General features: G+C 45.8%; 3 protein-coding genes across 3 annotated transcripts in view; 1 reads left to right on the plus strand and 2 right to left on the minus strand.

Annotated features, from left to right (window-relative positions):
* LOC139217802 (E3 ubiquitin-protein ligase TRIM9) overlaps positions 1-1,716 on the minus strand; it is a 38,603-nt gene extending 36,887 nt beyond the window's left edge. Inside the window, exon 1 of the mRNA XM_070849259.1 lies at positions 817-1,716. Within this exon, the coding sequence (XP_070705360.1) occupies positions 817-1,716 (900 nt within the window). The remainder of the gene's footprint in view (positions 1-816) is intronic.
* Positions 1,717-5,525: 3,809 nt separating this feature from the next.
* Positions 5,526-9,610, minus strand: exoc8 (exocyst complex component 8). Its single transcript, XM_070849814.1, has 4 exons — positions 8,354-9,610; positions 7,406-7,659; positions 7,068-7,316; positions 5,526-6,618 (listed from the first exon to the last, which is right to left on the minus strand). The coding sequence occupies exons 1-4, from the start codon at positions 9,504-9,506 to the stop codon at positions 6,211-6,213; spliced, it is 2,064 nt and encodes a 687-aa protein (XP_070705915.1). The 5' UTR covers positions 9,507-9,610; the 3' UTR covers positions 5,526-6,210.
* Positions 9,611-10,428: 818 nt separating this feature from the next.
* On the plus strand, positions 10,429-15,062 carry sprtn (SprT-like N-terminal domain). The gene is made up of 5 exons (XM_070849380.1): positions 10,429-10,838; positions 11,277-11,376; positions 11,866-11,994; positions 12,211-12,505; positions 13,013-15,062. Exons 1-5 carry the CDS (start codon positions 10,507-10,509, stop codon positions 14,035-14,037), a joined length of 1,881 nt encoding a protein of 626 aa, XP_070705481.1. The 5' UTR covers positions 10,429-10,506; the 3' UTR covers positions 14,038-15,062.
* The last annotated feature ends 1,245 nt before the right edge of the window (positions 15,063-16,307 follow it).

Raw genomic sequence — 16,307 nt, forward strand, 5'->3', positions numbered from 1 at the left:
CGTTTTTATTTTCTAGTCAACAGCTAGAGGGAGAATACCACCTCTTAGGTTTATGGCCTTCATATAAACAAGATATAAAGCACATGAACATGTGATTCAGGGCTGTGCTTCTGTATGATATGTAGTGGTGGAAGAAGTGCAAGGATCTTTTGCTTAAGAGTTAAAGTAAAAGTATCTCAGTGACAAAATCCCCAAATTACACAGTATTTTCAGACCCTCTTTCTTCAAACTTGAATAAAAGCTTAGTTTTAATTCTTCTTCCTGTCCTGATCCTGCCTGAGGAACATCACCACACTCACTACTCACACCACACACACACACACACACTGATGTGGGCCACTAACACATTAAATAGCAATGCAATGTTGTGTGACCTATTCAAGAGATGACTCATGATGCACGCATAAACACACACACACACACACACACACACACACAAGGGTTTTACGCCTACAGTAATTGTTTCATTATGGGTGAATCAGTGAGGTTTGTCTAATTTACGATTTGCCCCACATACAGTAAACTCAACACAGGACTGACTCTGTGTGTGTGTGTGTGTGTGTGTGTGTGTGTGTGTGTGTGTGTGTGTGTGTGTGTGTGTGTGTGTGTGTGTGTGTGTGTGTGTGTGTGAGAGAGAGAGACAGAGCTACACTGCTCATTTGGAATTCAATAGGCTTCAATAACTGTTAATATTACTATTACAGTTATTGCTTTAAATGGAATTTTCACAGTTTGTACAAGTGTGTGTCTATGACTCTCTGTGTGTGTGTGTGTGTGTGTGTGTGTGTGTGTGTGTGTGTGTGTGTGTTTGCTCACCTTGTGTTGTTTCCACATCACGGCCAGCGGCCTCGTGTCGTGTTTGGCGTGCTTTCCCTCCTCCAGACACTTCACACACACCGGAGCCTTGCAGCTGTAGCAGTACATGCTGAAGTTTTCCGCTTCATGATCCACGCAGGTCGCCGGTTTCCGCGCGGTAGCGGGCGGCTGCTGACCGCCGCTTCCTCCCCCTCCGCCGCCGCCTCCGCCGCTGCCGCCGCCGCCGCCGCTGACCGCTCCGCTTGCCGCACCTCCGCCTGCCGCTTGGATTCGCGGCGGCACCAGGCGGTGCTTGGCGAGCGGACCGCGGGACGGGTGGCACCGCTGCTGGCAGGCGTTACAGTAGAAGACGTCGCACTGCTCACACATCACCGCCGCGTCCACTGGGTTGCGGTCGCACAGCTGGCACTTCACCGCGGTGGAGGAAGAAGAAGACGAAGAGGAGGTAGAGGAGGAAGAGGAAGAGGAGGAGGCGGAGACGGCGGTTCTGCGGTTCTGCTGGTACCGCGACACGATGGCCTCCAGCAGGCGGTTCCGAGGGAAACCCCGGAGCCCCCGCTCGTCCAGGGAGACGCTCCGGTGGCACAGCGGACAGGTGAGGGAGCAGTGTCGGTGGTGGACGGCCGGCGGAAACACCCGCACCCCGTTTGGAGACTTGAGCTGGCACGGCGTGTAGGAGCCGTAGCCGCTGTCCGTCTCGCTGTACAGGCTCATCTTGTCCATGTCCAGGTAGTCGTAGTCAGAGCTGCCCGAGGCTCGGCTCTGCACCGGGGTCTCTCCCTCCGGGGTCTGGACGGTGATGTTCCGAGCACAGGCCAGACAGACATTGTGGGAGCAGGGCAGCAGGATGGGGTCTTTGAAGAGGGAACCGCACACGGGGCATTTTAACTCTTCCTCCATCGCTCCGGTGTGTTTTCGGTGAACCGGGGAGAGAAGCAGCTGCGAGGAAAACACTCCAGCACCGACTGACTCGGACAGCTCCCTGCGCCGCTCTGCGCAGGCGCACTGAGGGGCGGGGACTGAGCTGAGTGATGTGGTTCATTTAAAGGCTCTGAGATGCCACACAAGAATGCTGATGCCTTCATTTACTGAGTACTACTCTACTAAGATACTATTGGCCGATTGAGTCTAAAATACCCCTGGGGCATCTTTTTTGAAAAAAAAAAAAAAAAAAAAACTTTCATCAGATTGCTAAACCCAAATATATATGAAAAAGATGCATAGATTAATAAGATCATCATTAATAGAAATAAAATCATGTGTACTATGGGATTTAGTGTTACTTTCATGCGCACAATATTTTTTTCTTTCTCAAAAAATAAAAAATTTAAAGTAAAATGCTGCTTTTTCTTGGGCTATCAATCAATCAATCAATCAATCAATCAATCAGACTGGCACAAAGAGCTTTCAGGGATAGAACTCAGATCCTTTACTTAGGCAAAAGTACTTACACCATATAATAATACTAAGTAGCTAAGAAAAAGTGTTTATTATAAAGAATTCTATCATTATCATCATTATCATTATTATTAGTAGTAGTAATAGTAGTAACATTATTCATTTAATATCTATCCATCACTGTTTGTGGTTCGAATAAAGTAACTTATCTGCAAAACAGCTGGTCACTATAGTCAGACAAATGTAATCCTCAGCTGTCTGTGAGGTTGGTACAGGGACCAGAAAGTCTACGATGGTGGACCATCATGTCAGCTGTAACGGTAGTCATGGCGATAAAGCGAGGACGGCCATTTATTATGACTGCCTGATGCTTCCACATTAGCTCGGCCCGTCAGTCTGAGACGGACGACCGTTGAATGAAGATGAGACACACAGAGCCAAAAAAACTGTGATCACACACACTAATGAAGAGCGAGTCTTTGTAGTCGCTTCGATCCCGTTACCTTTGTGTTGTGTGACATTCAGCCTCTATGTTAGCTTAACATGTAATTGAGCAGACAGCAGCCATGACTGATGTCCCCGTGGGCGCAGCATTAATCCCCCCCGCTGGGACGGCTCTTCCGTTTATTAGCCCTGTAAGCATCCCATTACCTATACACATCATTTGGTGAAATGAGCGGACAGATCCTTCCTCCCGTTGCCTCGCCCGACCTTCAACCACAATCTAGGGCTCTTTTTAGAAGTTTTCTCTTGTTTCAGTCATTTTGAGGACACGCACTCATAAGAATTTAAAGGCAGGGCTACAAATCAGACAGACAGCTCAGTGTGACAGCTAGAGAAGAACACTCCTGCTCCGTTGTCACTTTGACAGCAAAGCAGGACTCTAAATGGCTTTTAAAAGTGTAGCAGTCTTTGAAAGATGCTTCTGAAGAGAATCCTTATGCCCAAGCGTACTGTCCCCCTAACAGCCAAGGAGGAGCTCTTTTTGGTTGGTTGGTTTTAGACTGCATGATATAGGCCTACTACTTTTTTATACTTTACTTAATTCATAAAGTGCTGGGTAGCATGTGGTACTTTATCTCTACCTGTAATAACACGTCATCATTTATTTGGTGTTAATATTTCGCTTTACTGATCTATCATCATTGCGCTGGAGTAGAAGTATAAAGGACCAGTACCCGTATTTTAGCAAATGTACCTAGTTACAGGGTTCCTACACCTTTACCAAAGTCAAATTCAAGCACTTTTCAAGCATTTTCAAGCCGCATTTCCAACCTTCTCCGGCACTCACGGCTGTGGTGAGCGACATATCCTCATATAATCAGCGAGGCTCTCTCTCTCTGAGTGATTTTATTTATTCATCTAAAAAGTGAACTATTCAGTCAGAGTTGTTGTGTTTCAACAGTTCTCGAGCACTTTACTCAAAATCCAAGAAACACAATTATCTGCAAAACTGAACATGTTTTTACTGATGCGGTTCAAGAGGAAGTAGTGGATAAAGATGCTGAGATGAAGAAAGCACCTTTACTGCACACTTGTCCGTTGCTAATGAAGAATCACAGCTACCATCTGCTCATCACGTGAAATATTTCCTGTGCATTCCCTCAGACTGTTGACTGACTGACTGACTGACAAATAATCCCACCAGCCTGATGCTCCCCTCCCATTCCAAGGAAAAGCTGATAACTTCACCCGAGGCTTTCCTTGAGCCCTCACTGATTATAATGAGATGAGCCGCGAAGCAGAGAGAACAATCATGTGTCGAATCGAGAGAACGGATTCTAAAAATATCCGCACGTCGGGCCTGTCGCTGCTGGGAAATGTTTAACACGGAGCGGTGAGATTGTTTTTCTTGTTGCAATAATACAGTCCAAATTGAGTTGGCTGGGGGGGCGGTGGGGGGGGGTTCACTGCAGGAACAACTGCAAGGCAGACGGGTCAAATGGTTGAAGTTAGAACTGTCTCTGCTTCAAACCAGATAAGGATGTTAGTGGGCAACTGTCTGCTGTTTAGACACACTTTAAAGAAGAGAAATAACCCTAACTCTATATTGTCAGAGGTTTACCAGTAAATAACACAACACTGGAACTTCAAACCAGCGATTTATTAAATAATTGTGATGTTCAGGTACTGCTGAGTTTCTTGGTTATGTCATTACTTGATGTATGACACAAACAGCTGCTTTATCATCTGAATATTCCACATTTTTACATCCACAGTCACCACTAGAGGGCAACATTGCCACGAAAAAAGGATCAATAAAGAGGACTGCTTTTACTGACTGAGAATTAGTTGGGTTTTTTTTCAGGCAGCCAATGCCTCAGTCCTCCTCTGTGTCTTCAAGAGGTCTGAAGTCGAAAACTCTGTTATACAGACATTCGGACTTGTCACACAACAGAAGCAATGTTCTAAGTTAGAGTCGCAGTAATCGTTGGAGGGGAGGCCGTCAGTCATGTTATCAGCTGCACCAGTGCTTTCACTGCGATGACAAGCGAAATGCTTGCTGGGAAAAAAGGGCTATGAATCTAGTCCTTTTGGGAATGATACAAAAAAAAGAGTGCTCTGATCACAGCACAAGAGAGAAAGTGCAAGATTGGCTTAAAATAATATCCATATGCACATACACATGTAAATATATCTATTTGGCTATTAGTTTCCCCAACATTGTTACAGGCTGATAAAAAAATCCCATCACTTTCCGCATCGAAGAGGGGATGAATTTTTTTCCAGCTTTCAAATAAGTTTAGATGCTTTTAAATGCTTTCACTCTGGTATTTTTAAACCTGGACCCTACTGTTACATATGTTGGATTTGGATATGAACATTTTTTGTTCGCCTCAGCCCCCATCCATCCATCCATCGAAGTACAGGTGATGGTGCTCGTTTTTTGCCACCGACAGCGTCACATTGTTATTTTTCACGTGTCTGCCAACATTACAGAAAGGATCCCTGCAGATAGAAGATCTTTTTGGTTAAACCAGAAACAGCTCTTCGCTTCAAACCACCAAAAACAACTAAAACAGTCATTTTACCTCTCACAGCACAGGACGTGCTACTCTATTGCTTAAACACGCTAGTTTGAATCCAAACTAACTAACAAAGTCACACAATGACACAAACTAACCGATCGAGGCCGCTGGAGACCATCAGCTCCATTTCTGGGTGAGGTAAAATCACTGTTCAGTTGATAGCAACTTCTAATCTTTTCTTATCTTTTTTACTGGAAACAGGAACACAGGCAGCCGCTATATTGTTAATTGTAACTTGCATCTTTCTGATAAATGTGGAAAAAAAAAAACCCATATCTGTAATTATGTGTGATGATCTTTATTACATTTCACAAGGTTTTATTCAACACAAACGTTGACTATCACACTAGTGAACAGTGCATTCGCTTTCCAGTCGTCCCTTTTAGATCAGTCCATTTAATGCGAGGCTGTTTAGTGTCTAAGGGTGCAGCAGTGTCGTATCAAAGCTGGGGGGGGGTTTGGATCAAACACCATAGCTTTTCATGGTGAGTCTATTTAGATCCGATTTTTGTCAGTGTTTGTAATAAACTGCACAGTGAAATTTCAGAGAAAACAGACATGAAATCTCACATGATCGCCCGTCTGATCACGACACGGACAGCTGGAACCATGGATTCATTGTGCTATTATGCAAAAAAACAAACACTGGATGCAACAAAAGGGGTTTTGAAAATAATTACTATTATTAGTATTAGCTTTTCATCAATATTAGCCAATATCAATGGGAATTTGTGTGAGAGTCGATACAGTTTCGGGTGCAAAGTAGCTTTTTTTTTTCAAATATCCAGCATAAGGTATTTTATTCTGCACATCCTGCAATCCCAAAACAACCAATATTTAGCAGTTGTTTCTAAAATGGGAGTTGAAATTGGCAGAACACTCAATAAAAGCGTAAGGAAGAAGTGTTTTTTTGTCCACCATCCTTTGTTGCAGTCTCATACCTTTTTCAAAGGAGTTCTCATCAGTCTCAGACCACAGACGTGGTGCTCTCTGGATTGATCCGAACCGGCCTGGTGCTCTTCCTCAGGTCCTGCAGCTGTTTGGCCGGCTTGCCCACGCCCTCCTCGAACCGCCGCTCCACCACCGGCAGCACGGTGTCGTGGAGGAAGGTGGCGTTCTGCATGATGAAGGCCTTCTTCTCGGGGTCCTGCTCGCAGCGCAGGCTGTAGTCCACGTGCTGCACGGCCACCAGGATGATCTCCCTCAGGCTCTCCAGCAGCACCATGTGCAGCTCGGGGAAGTAGAGCTTCAGGCCCTCCTCCAGGAAGCTCATCATCTGCTTTGTGAAGGCCACGATGGTGTAGCTCAGGTTCACCCAGCAGTCATCGCCGGTGTACTGCTCGAAGGTGCCCATGCCGCAGCTGCGCATCTCGTCCTGCAGAGAAAAAGGATTCGTGGCTTTAGGAAGCTTAAACATTAGTTGTCATTAACACTTAGTATGTGATAGGTCCTTCCTGGGAAACAGCCTTTGCAGATTATTTGATTTTTTTAACAAATGAATCAGCATTTGGGTGATAAAACTGACTGAAAAACGCCCATCACGATTATCCAGAGTTCCATCTTTAGACGTTTTGTCCCACCAACAGTCAAAAGCCCAAAGATGTTTCATTTCTAATGATATGAAGTGACAAAAAGCAGCAAACGCTCACATCTTGGTTGCTGAAATCAATTATTAAAGGGGTTGCTGATTCATTTCATGTTGATCAACTAAACAATGAATTCATTAAGTGTTTCAGCTCTAAACATCAGTAGAAAATTCGTGCGAATGCTGTTTTCACCACCGAGCACCAAAACACACAACAGCAGCACAAAAGCCAGATCCACCTTGAGTTTGAGCAGAGCCTCGGGGGTCATGAGGTTCATCTTCCTCCACATCTCCTCGGAGTTTCGGTGTTTGGTGGCTTCCATGATGATGTCCTTGTAGCTCAGCAGGGCTGCTTTGATGTCTTTGACCAGCAGGGACTGCAGGGTGAACGTCAGGTCCAGGCCGATCTCAGTCAGATGCTGGCAGTGCTCCTTAGCCACTTTAACACACTCCGCTGCCGTCGACAGGCTCTCCTTACTGTCAAACACCTGATGAAGACAGAAAATTCACTTTATTAGGATTTTTTTAGCATCATTATGCGTTATGCTAGTTTCTCAGAGTCTCATCCTTCACCTACCTGCTTGCTGAAGGCGTCCACAAACATCCTCATGGCTGATCTGGACCAGACCACGAAGGCGGAGTAGCAGCCGGTGTTCCCCGCAAAGTCCATCTCAAACTCCTTGGCCGTCTCCAGCAAGCTGGTGAAGAAGATGTTGCAGAGCTTGTGGATGTAGAGCAGCGTGGCTCCCTCTATGCGCAGCTGCCGTATGGCCGTCTGGACGGCGGCGGCGCGGTTCTTCAGGAACAGCTCGCAGGCCTTGGTGGACTGGCCTGCAGCACAGAGAGCAGTTCAAGTGGGATGACAATATTAGACGTAATGCTGTGAGACAGGGGCAGGTGGTTCGCAGTTTATGCTCCACATCTGGACATTTTCTAATCACATATATGGTGTTTATGGATTATTTATGGATGTTCTTGACTACATTTTAAAATATGAGCGTGTAGCACATCATAATTTAAAAACATTTAGAACGTAAGTTGGGGAGATAAAGATTTCTGGAAAATAAATCTGAACTTGAATCAATAAATAAAATGTGAAATATTGTGAATTTTGTGAGTTCAGTTGGTGGCAAGTCAATGACGTCCACCTTAGAGGTTCTGCTGGGACTATCTGGACTCACAACCTCAGTATTTCTAATCTCCTGGCTGTGGTGTGTCTCGTGTTTTCTGCTTTTCACATTACTGTTGCTTTTCCATTAGCTTCCTCTGTCAGGATGCTCCCCAGCTGTGATTTTAAAACATCATACTTAAATGCTTCACTTGCACGTTTTAATAGTTGAGTCTGGTCCAAATGAGCCCGTTTATGTCCTGCATTTTCTTCACTTTAACCGCGCTATACTATGCAAAATACTTTCTATATCGCCATATTTTGAACTGTGATGTTGTGCAACTGCAGAAAAGGCAAAGTCGGCTATTTTGCTGATGTGTGAGGTGCCATCAGTGAGGACAAGAAACATGCTAGGACCTAGTCTGATCAGCTGGGACACGGCCCGCCGGGTGGCTTTAGGACCTCCGCGAAGTGACCGATCTGGAGACAACTCGAACACCAGAACCTCCGTCAGCTGCCGCACCCGCTCTTCCACCTTCAGCCTCAGCTCTTTGACCCTCTGGGTGACCGGCTGGTCTTTGAGGTACTCGTTGAGCTTGTCCAGCAGGTCCACGGCGCCCTCGAAGTCTCTCTGGGCGATGCAAACGTCCAGATCCTCCGGCAGCTCCTGGATCCACTCCAGGCTGAGGTCCACGCTTTCCGCGGCGTCTGCTGGCTCGTCGTCGTCGTCCACGTCGAAAGGATTGGTGGACACCTCGGCCCTCACAGGAGAAGTGGGGACCTCCTCCTCTTTCTTATGCTTGTCCTTGGTTACTTTGTTCTTCTTGGTCTCGTCCAGGATCTCCAGCCACTCCTTCTTGATTTTGCTGTTCTCCGCCTGGAAGATGCGGCTGTCTGGGAACATGAGGATCTTGAACATGTCCTTCATGGGGGGGTTGTCCTTTACGTTGACAACAGCAAAGCTCTCCAGGTCATACAGGGCGTTGTATTTATACTTCACAGTCCCTCTGCGGTTTGGCAGCCAGGTGGCGATTAGCAGACAGTCGTTCATGAGGAAAGCGTGCACCTTCTGGATGGGGGACATGTTGTCTACATCAAACTCCACAAGGTCCCCATTGTAGACTAGGTGTCTCCCTGGGGTGTCCATGATGTTTTTACCCCCCTCCACTTTCTCCAGCAGTGAGGTGAGCGTCCTCTGCTTCACCTCCTCTGTTTCTTTGGGGAAAGCAGCCTGCATCTCCTTAGAGGTCTCATCCTTGTCTGTGGACAGCAGGGCCTGGGTGATGCTCTCCATGATGCTCTTCTGCTCCGTCAGGATGTGGCTCAGCTGGTACATCTCGCTCTCCAGGTAGGAGATCTCTTTGGCCGTTTCGATGAACTGTCTGTAGTTCTTGTAGACATTTTTCTTCAGGTTCTGAGCCGTTTCGTCGGCCAGGTTCTGGATCTTTTGACGATGCTCCTGCAAATCTCTGTCGCCATCGGACTGCTGCGACAGCTGCTTAACGTAATTTTGTGGGTCGAAATTAGGCGATTCGAGCAGCTTCCGTAGTCGGCTCCCCGTTTCCGACATCTTCTGTCGCGTGCGGGTTTACTTATTTATCCGAAATGTTGACAGATTAGTGACAAATGTAGACACAAGAAGAGTTCATCGATGACTCCCTGTTCACATCCGCTTCCAACCTAAACAGGAAGTTGTACACTGGTTGACACCCTGAATAGTCACGGGAATGACAAAATGAGATGGCCAACAATCAGCATAGGACGAACATTTTAAAATTAAATTCGTCCATTCAAATGAGTCAGATTTGTTCTTCAATTATAGCACTTAATACTAAAGCCTTTTATCAGATGTTATTTGCAGTAAATGTTTTTCTTTTTATTACTAAACTAGAACAGAAAATTCCCGAGTTAGTTTTAGATTGGCCAACCACTTGAAATTGAGAGGACCACAAACCCCAGAGTTCATTTCTCTGTTTCAAACGAGCGGAAGTATCGTCAAGTTTGAGTTATTCAATTCGAGAGCGGAAGTGTTGTAACAAGGACCTCATATCATGTCACAACGATCGAAAAGCATTAATGTAGTGTATTTAACAGAACTACAAATTATTGTACTTTGGTTGTATAGAATATGCAACACAAAAGGGGATAAAACAACTGTATTAAGCACACACTCCACTCTAAAAAAAAACAAAAAAAAAAAAACAGACGGCCATAGTTGTCGTTTCAAGAATTTTACTTTGAAATCCTCAACGGATTTTCTTTGGTTGAATTGTGTTAAACTTTACAGAAGAACCGTTGGCGCTAGCTGTGAACTGACTGTCTGAAAACATCTTCGTCCAACATGAAGCTAGTTAAGACGTAAGACGGGAATCATGACACAAATCCAAGTGTTTTTAAGGACAGTAATATCTGACAGACTGTATTCAGGCTCCGGAGATCCTGTCACGTTATGTGAGAGCTCTGTACATGTTATGTTAGCTAGTTAGCTTTAGCAGGATAACGTATACATTAGCTAGTCTACGTGGTTAGCTTCCTCAGCTAACGTCACCTCCTCCGCCGTTTCTGTTGACATGGACGCGGATCTACTGCTTGCCATTCAGCTACAGGAGCAGTTTAACAATGAATACGACACGTCAGTATTTTCTGCACACGGACTTGTAGATAATGACTTCGGACAAAGTAGCAAGAAACGCAAAGTGGAGGTAGCCGGAGGTGGCAGCGATGTTGTCCCCTACTGGAAGCCGGCTGCTCAACCTGAGAGGCCCATGTCCATCGTGGACGAGTCATGGGAGATGCTGGACCCCAATCCGGATGTCAGAGCCATGTTTCTGGAGTTCAACGACATGTTTTTCTGGGGGAAACTCAGCGGTGTGGAGGTTAAGTGGAGCCCAAGAATGACGCTGTAAGTCACCTGCTATGTTTTTCTTGTGCTGTCAAAGTCCAAAACCACACTGACCTGTAGTTAAGTGCAGTTATGCCTTTACTGAAAACAAAATTGTCTGATTTTTGAATGGGGTTTGGTGTAACCATAGGAGAGAAGGGGCTGTGTCACATACTGCAGTGACATGCTTTGTTACCACATATGGTATGGTGTTTAACATACTGTAATATTAAAAATACAAGCAATACATTATGCACAGAAACAAAATGTTAAACATCTGAAATACAACACATGCATTCAGTAAAAGATAAGAAAATTATGAATGTACTAATATGTGAAATAGTTTGGGATGCAGGGGAAGGATGGAGGTAACTGTCAACAAACATCAGAGGTGTGATCGTTTCAGTGTCTGTCTTCCTGTCTTTAATGTCTCTTCCTCTCCCTACGCTTTTCCTCTAGATGTGCCGGTGTGTGTTCCTATGAGGGCCGAGGCGGACTGTGTTCCATCAGACTCAGCGAGCCTCTTCTGAAGCTCAGACCGAGAAAAGACCTGGTGGAGGTGAGGTGGACGCTTACACCCATACTGCTTTTCCAGAAGGCCTTTAGAATATCTTGTCAAATTCATCCCTTATAACTAATAATCAAAATATTTCAAAGCTTTTAATTTGCAGTAAAGACACTTGTGTCCAAACAGTGACACAAACTGTTCCAGAATGATACTGAAAAGAGACTACACAATTGAATATATCATTTACGACCTCTTTACATTGGTAAAACCGCTCATTATAAGGCTTGAAATGTGTATAACCAGTTTACTAATAATGAGATTAGAGGTCAAAAACATTACATTCCAAATGCATGAGAAAAGTATCAGATTAGATCTCATAAAATCCACCCCAAATTCCTTTCATACATAATAGTAACTGTTTTTCCCAAGTCCCGGCTGTGTGTCAGTGTGTGCGATTGGAGCTGGAAATGCAAAGAAAGAACACACATTATTCTTTGGACAGATTTCCCTCGATTCATGTTTATTTTCTTGTTTCCACAGACTCTCCTTCATGAAATGATCCACGCGCTGCTGTTTGTGACCCAGAACAACAGAGACCGAGACGGTCACGGCCCTGAGTTCTGCAAACACATGAACCGAATCAACAGCGCCAGTGGGACAAAAATTTCTGTAGGTTTGCCTTGTATTGCAAATTAGGCAGCATGGTGGTGTGGTGATTAGCACTGTTACCTCACAGCAAGAAGGTTCCAGGTTCTGGCAGCTTTGTCCTTTCTGTAGGGGTTCCTCCCACAGTCCAAAGACGTGTGATTGACACAGCCTTTTACAAAGATTGCAAAAATAAAATAACCCTCTGAAACTTCTCTCTGTTTCCCGCCCTCTCGTCAGGTCTACCACAGTTTCCACGACGAGGTCGATGTGTACCGGCAGCATTGGTGGAAATGCAACGGGCCCTGCCAGAGCCGTAAGCCCTACTTTGGCTTCGTGAAGAGGGCCATGAACCGGGCCCCGTCTGCTCTGGACCCCTGGTGGGAGGACCACAGGAGGACGTGTGGGGGGACCTACACCAAGGTGAAGGAGCCTGAAGGATACGGCAAAAAGGGCAAGAAGGATGGTAAAAAGGACGGGAAGAGCTCAGAGAAGAGGGCCTCAGGAAATGGAAAGCCTTCCAGCACCACTACAGGTGATGAGCCGGTTCCTCTGGTGTATGTTCTGCTGCTGATGTATGTTCATCTTCATTATTTTAGTATTTTTTCATGGTTGGTATTCTCATGATTAGGATTAGGTCACATGTATCTTTTCTTTAGATCGCAGATGTATATTTCTTGTTATGATAATAAGAAAACAAAAGACCTCTTTCCCCTTGACTTTTCTGCCCATATTTAAAGGAATGGTTCAACATTTTGGGAAATTCTTTTATTTGCTTAATCACAATTTGTCAGTTTTACGCTTCAGTGTCGATCATCTCATGAAACTCACAGCAAATAAGTAAGTGTGTTTCCCAAACTGCTGAAATATTCCTTACAGGCAGATATCAACATTTTTGAATATTTTAGATGCAGAATGCAACTCCATAAATCAAGTGAATTCTACCACGTGTTTTAGAGAATCCTGCTAATGATTTATTCAGACGTGAACGTTGAACATCTCAAAGAATTTCACTCTAATTTGCACCTTTTTTTCCTCTCAGGTTCTGGATTACAGGACATAAGGAACATTATCCCATTTAGTGGCAAAGGATTCCTGCTGGGAGGGTCACAGTCCTCCACGTCTTCCTCCCCAGCTCACAAACCAGCAGTGCCTGTTGCGGGAGCATCCTCGTTTCCCAACTCCCCAAACAAACCTGTCACCCCTTCATCTCCAGCTAAAAGCTTCACTTCTCCCATTCGCTCCAGTCTGGATAACAAAGGACTATCCAGCTCCTTTCCCTCCATCAAACCTGCTACCTCCACGGGGCAGAAGCCGCCTGTGAAGAGGTCTGTCAGTAACACGAGGGTTTTTGTCAACATTAACGGTTCTCCGGTGAGAATCCCCAAACCCCAAGGCAGCAGCAGTAGCCAGGAGGCAAATAAAAGCAAACAGAAGTCCATTGAGGACCTCTTCAGCAGCACAGGTCTCAGGAAGTCAGTGAGTCAAGCCTCCACCTCCAACACCGAAACCAAAAGAGACTCACTGACATCACCAAACAGCTCTAACTCTGCTTCCTTCTTTCCTAAAAAACAAAGTAACCATCCAGCTTCCTCCCCCGGAACATCTAAGCCCAGTCCCAGTAAATCCAGCAAGTATCCTGCTGTAGTTTCCACAGGAGCCAAAGGCAGCCCTGCGAAACCAGCACAGTCCAAGTATTTCAGTCATTCTAATAGTGACAGTGCATCGGGGGCTGCCGGAGGGGGTCAGGCATCGAGGAAGAGGCCGTGGAACGAGAGCAGCGGCTCAGCCAGCATCTCTGACTTCTTCCAGAGGACATTAGGCAGCGATTCAGCAGCGCTGAGGGAGTCGGCAAAGACAAAATCACCTACAACGCAGCAAAGAACTGCCACCGCCACTGCCTCTACGTCCTCCCCCCATTCCTCCTCAGGACCGCACACTTTTACCCCCTCCTCTTCCTCCTCCTCCTCCTCCTCCTCCTCGGCGCTGATGGTCAGCTGTCCTGTGTGCCAAGCGAAGGTGCAGGAGTCAAAGATCAACGAGCACCTCGATTCCTGCCTCTCCTGAATGAGGCGGAGCAGACTGGAGGAAGGACGGGGGCAGTTAAAGGAGTGCTGCAATAAAAAACCAACTTCCAAACTGCGTAGAGAAGTTCCACAGAGTTTGCTGGATTTGAGTTTTAGTGATTTTTACATGACCGTGTTCTTCAGCTGAGATTTAGTGAAATTAATTCACTTTTGATTTGAAAATAGACCGTTTGACTATCAGACTGGAGTGTTTTCATTGTAGTCAACATTACCTGACTATGATAATGGTCTCAGGAGTGTCAGTCTGACGTGTTTGTGCCTCAGTATGAGACAATAGAAAGAAAATTCCAGTAATTTCTTTCTGGTGGCTGGTGCAAGATTGTGTATTGTGCCAGAAACTGAAGCATTCTTGTTTTAATGTTGAATTTTTAAAAGATGGCTTTCTCATACTAATGTCTATCATACTGATGAGTTCTGTGAAAAAACGGTTCCATTGTATCACTATAGGGCTTCCTGCAGTAGCACATGCATGTCAGGGATCACACCCCACTTTACACTGGACCGGGAAACAATTCATCAGTATCACGTAAAAACAATTAACAGGTGCCTACATGGTATTTCTGCCTCCTCTGAGGGCGGATCTGTCGGCCGGTGCCCGCTCAACATGTCCTCCGCCTCAGATTTGCATCTGCCTCCCCTCAGACACTGACTGGCCTCTGCTGATCTGCGAGAATCAGGTTTCACACTCGCCAGCTATTTATTTCTGCACATCCTCGCGTTTACGCTGCGCCCATCTGCAAGGTCAGGCGGTGCACGGGTATCTGATCGTGCCTTATGCAAAGTGATGCAGTACTGTGCTGATATTACCGACGCCCCTCATCAGTCAGATCTCCAGCAGAAAAACTGAGGGTTCACAGCGCTCGTGTTCAAGCTGTCATTGTGGTGGGGATGTTTAGAGTGCAAAATCTTCTGCTTCTACATGCTGTGTTTTCTTTTTTTTTTTTTTTAAAGGAAGTAACTAAATATGTTTAATTTGTGTTGTCAAATAAAATGTTTTTACCGTTCTGTTTACCTCGATGTTTTGTATGAAGCTTCAGTTCTGCCAGTATCTAACAGTTAATCATCACACTTCAGGATAAAAACACTTGATGAATCTGTATGTTATCAAATCTACATATTCACAGCAAACAATGAGAAGTCAATAGGATTCGGCCTCCGGGAGCCAGGAAATTTGTACAGAATTTAATGACAAATGATCCAAATTTTCCAGACACTTCACTGAATACTTGAAAGTTTTGGCCTGCTGGTGGCGCTACAGGAAAAGTCAAGTCAAGGGACTTTCTACGTCTGAATCAAATTTCATGGCAATCCATCCAATGGCCTGGTGAACGTCGTAGCATCGAGCCGCTCGTGGTGAAAGGAGCTGTAGTGGAGACAGGGAGGAGAAAAGACAGGCAGAGAGTGGGTGTAACGGAGCTGCTGGGTGCTCAGAAAGAAGAGAGTGTGGGGGAGGGGGGGTGAGGGCAGAGGTCAGACAGCGCGAGGCCAGCTGCTGATCAGGACTACGCCCTCCCGGCCCTGCAGGACAGACTGGAGCAAAGCCAGGGGCAGTGACAAAGCATGGCAGCATACACCCATCGCATTTCAATTACCACAGTCTGCCGCTGCACAGATCTTTGATTACCCTCTGGCTGCAGCGAAGAGGAGATCATCTGGGACTTTCTCTGACGGTGGGGTGATGTAATAAAAGGAGCACAAGTGAGCTGACAGAAGTAAAAAGTAGCAGAGCGTACTCAAAGAGTACTCAAAGTACTTCAGAATTCGGAAGTGCAGTACTTCTTTAGTACTTTCTACCACTGACCTCCACTCTCAGAAGTGGCAGTTTATGAGGGGGGGGCTCTTGAAGGTACCAAACAATTACATTCCCATGTCGAAATACTCCTCATTGTTTCCTGTCCTCTGCAGAGCAGAAAGCTATTTTACCCATCTAGTGTCACCGCTGGACCTGAACACAACACTCATGGTATTATGGTAGATGTGGCTCCCACATAGATTATTTTGTTATTTCATACTGTGACCCCCCCCCCCCATTGTCACTTCAATTACCATAATTCATCCTGATCCTGTTCCTGTTCCTGTTCCACTCAGGGAGGAAGCTGTCATCCTCATCCCCTCCAGAGGCCCCTCATGACAGTGACAGCAGCTGTTCTTAGCGGCCACTCCTCTTCCCTGACCTGCTGTACGCTGACACACTGTGGGAAGCCGACCTGCTCCCCACACACACACACACACACACACACACACACACAC

This window comes from Pempheris klunzingeri, chromosome 18, assembly GCF_042242105.1.
Source record: "Pempheris klunzingeri isolate RE-2024b chromosome 18, fPemKlu1.hap1, whole genome shotgun sequence".
NCBI classification, from domain to species: Eukaryota; Metazoa; Chordata; class Actinopteri; order Acropomatiformes; family Pempheridae; genus Pempheris; species Pempheris klunzingeri.

Coding starts and splice junctions, on each gene's coding strand:
- exoc8 (XM_070849814.1), bottom strand. CDS start 9,506: ATGTCGGAAACGGGGAGCCGACTACGGAAGCTGCTCGAATCGCCTAAT. Junction 7,660..8,353: donor GTCCCAGCTGATCAGACTAG/GTCCTAGCATGT, acceptor TCTGTGCTGCAG/GCCAGTCCACCAAGGCCTGC. Junction 6,619..7,067: donor AGGCTCTGCTCAAACTCAAG/GTGGATCTGGCT, acceptor TTTTCTCTGCAG/GACGAGATGCGCAGCTGCGG.
- sprtn (XM_070849380.1), top strand. CDS start 10,507: ATGGACGCGGATCTACTGCTTGCCATTCAGCTACAGGAGCAGTTTAAC. Junction 10,839..11,276: donor TGGAGCCCAAGAATGACGCT/GTAAGTCACCTG, acceptor CTTTTCCTCTAG/ATGTGCCGGTGTGTGTTCCT. Junction 11,377..11,865: donor CGAGAAAAGACCTGGTGGAG/GTGAGGTGGACG, acceptor TTGTTTCCACAG/ACTCTCCTTCATGAAATGAT.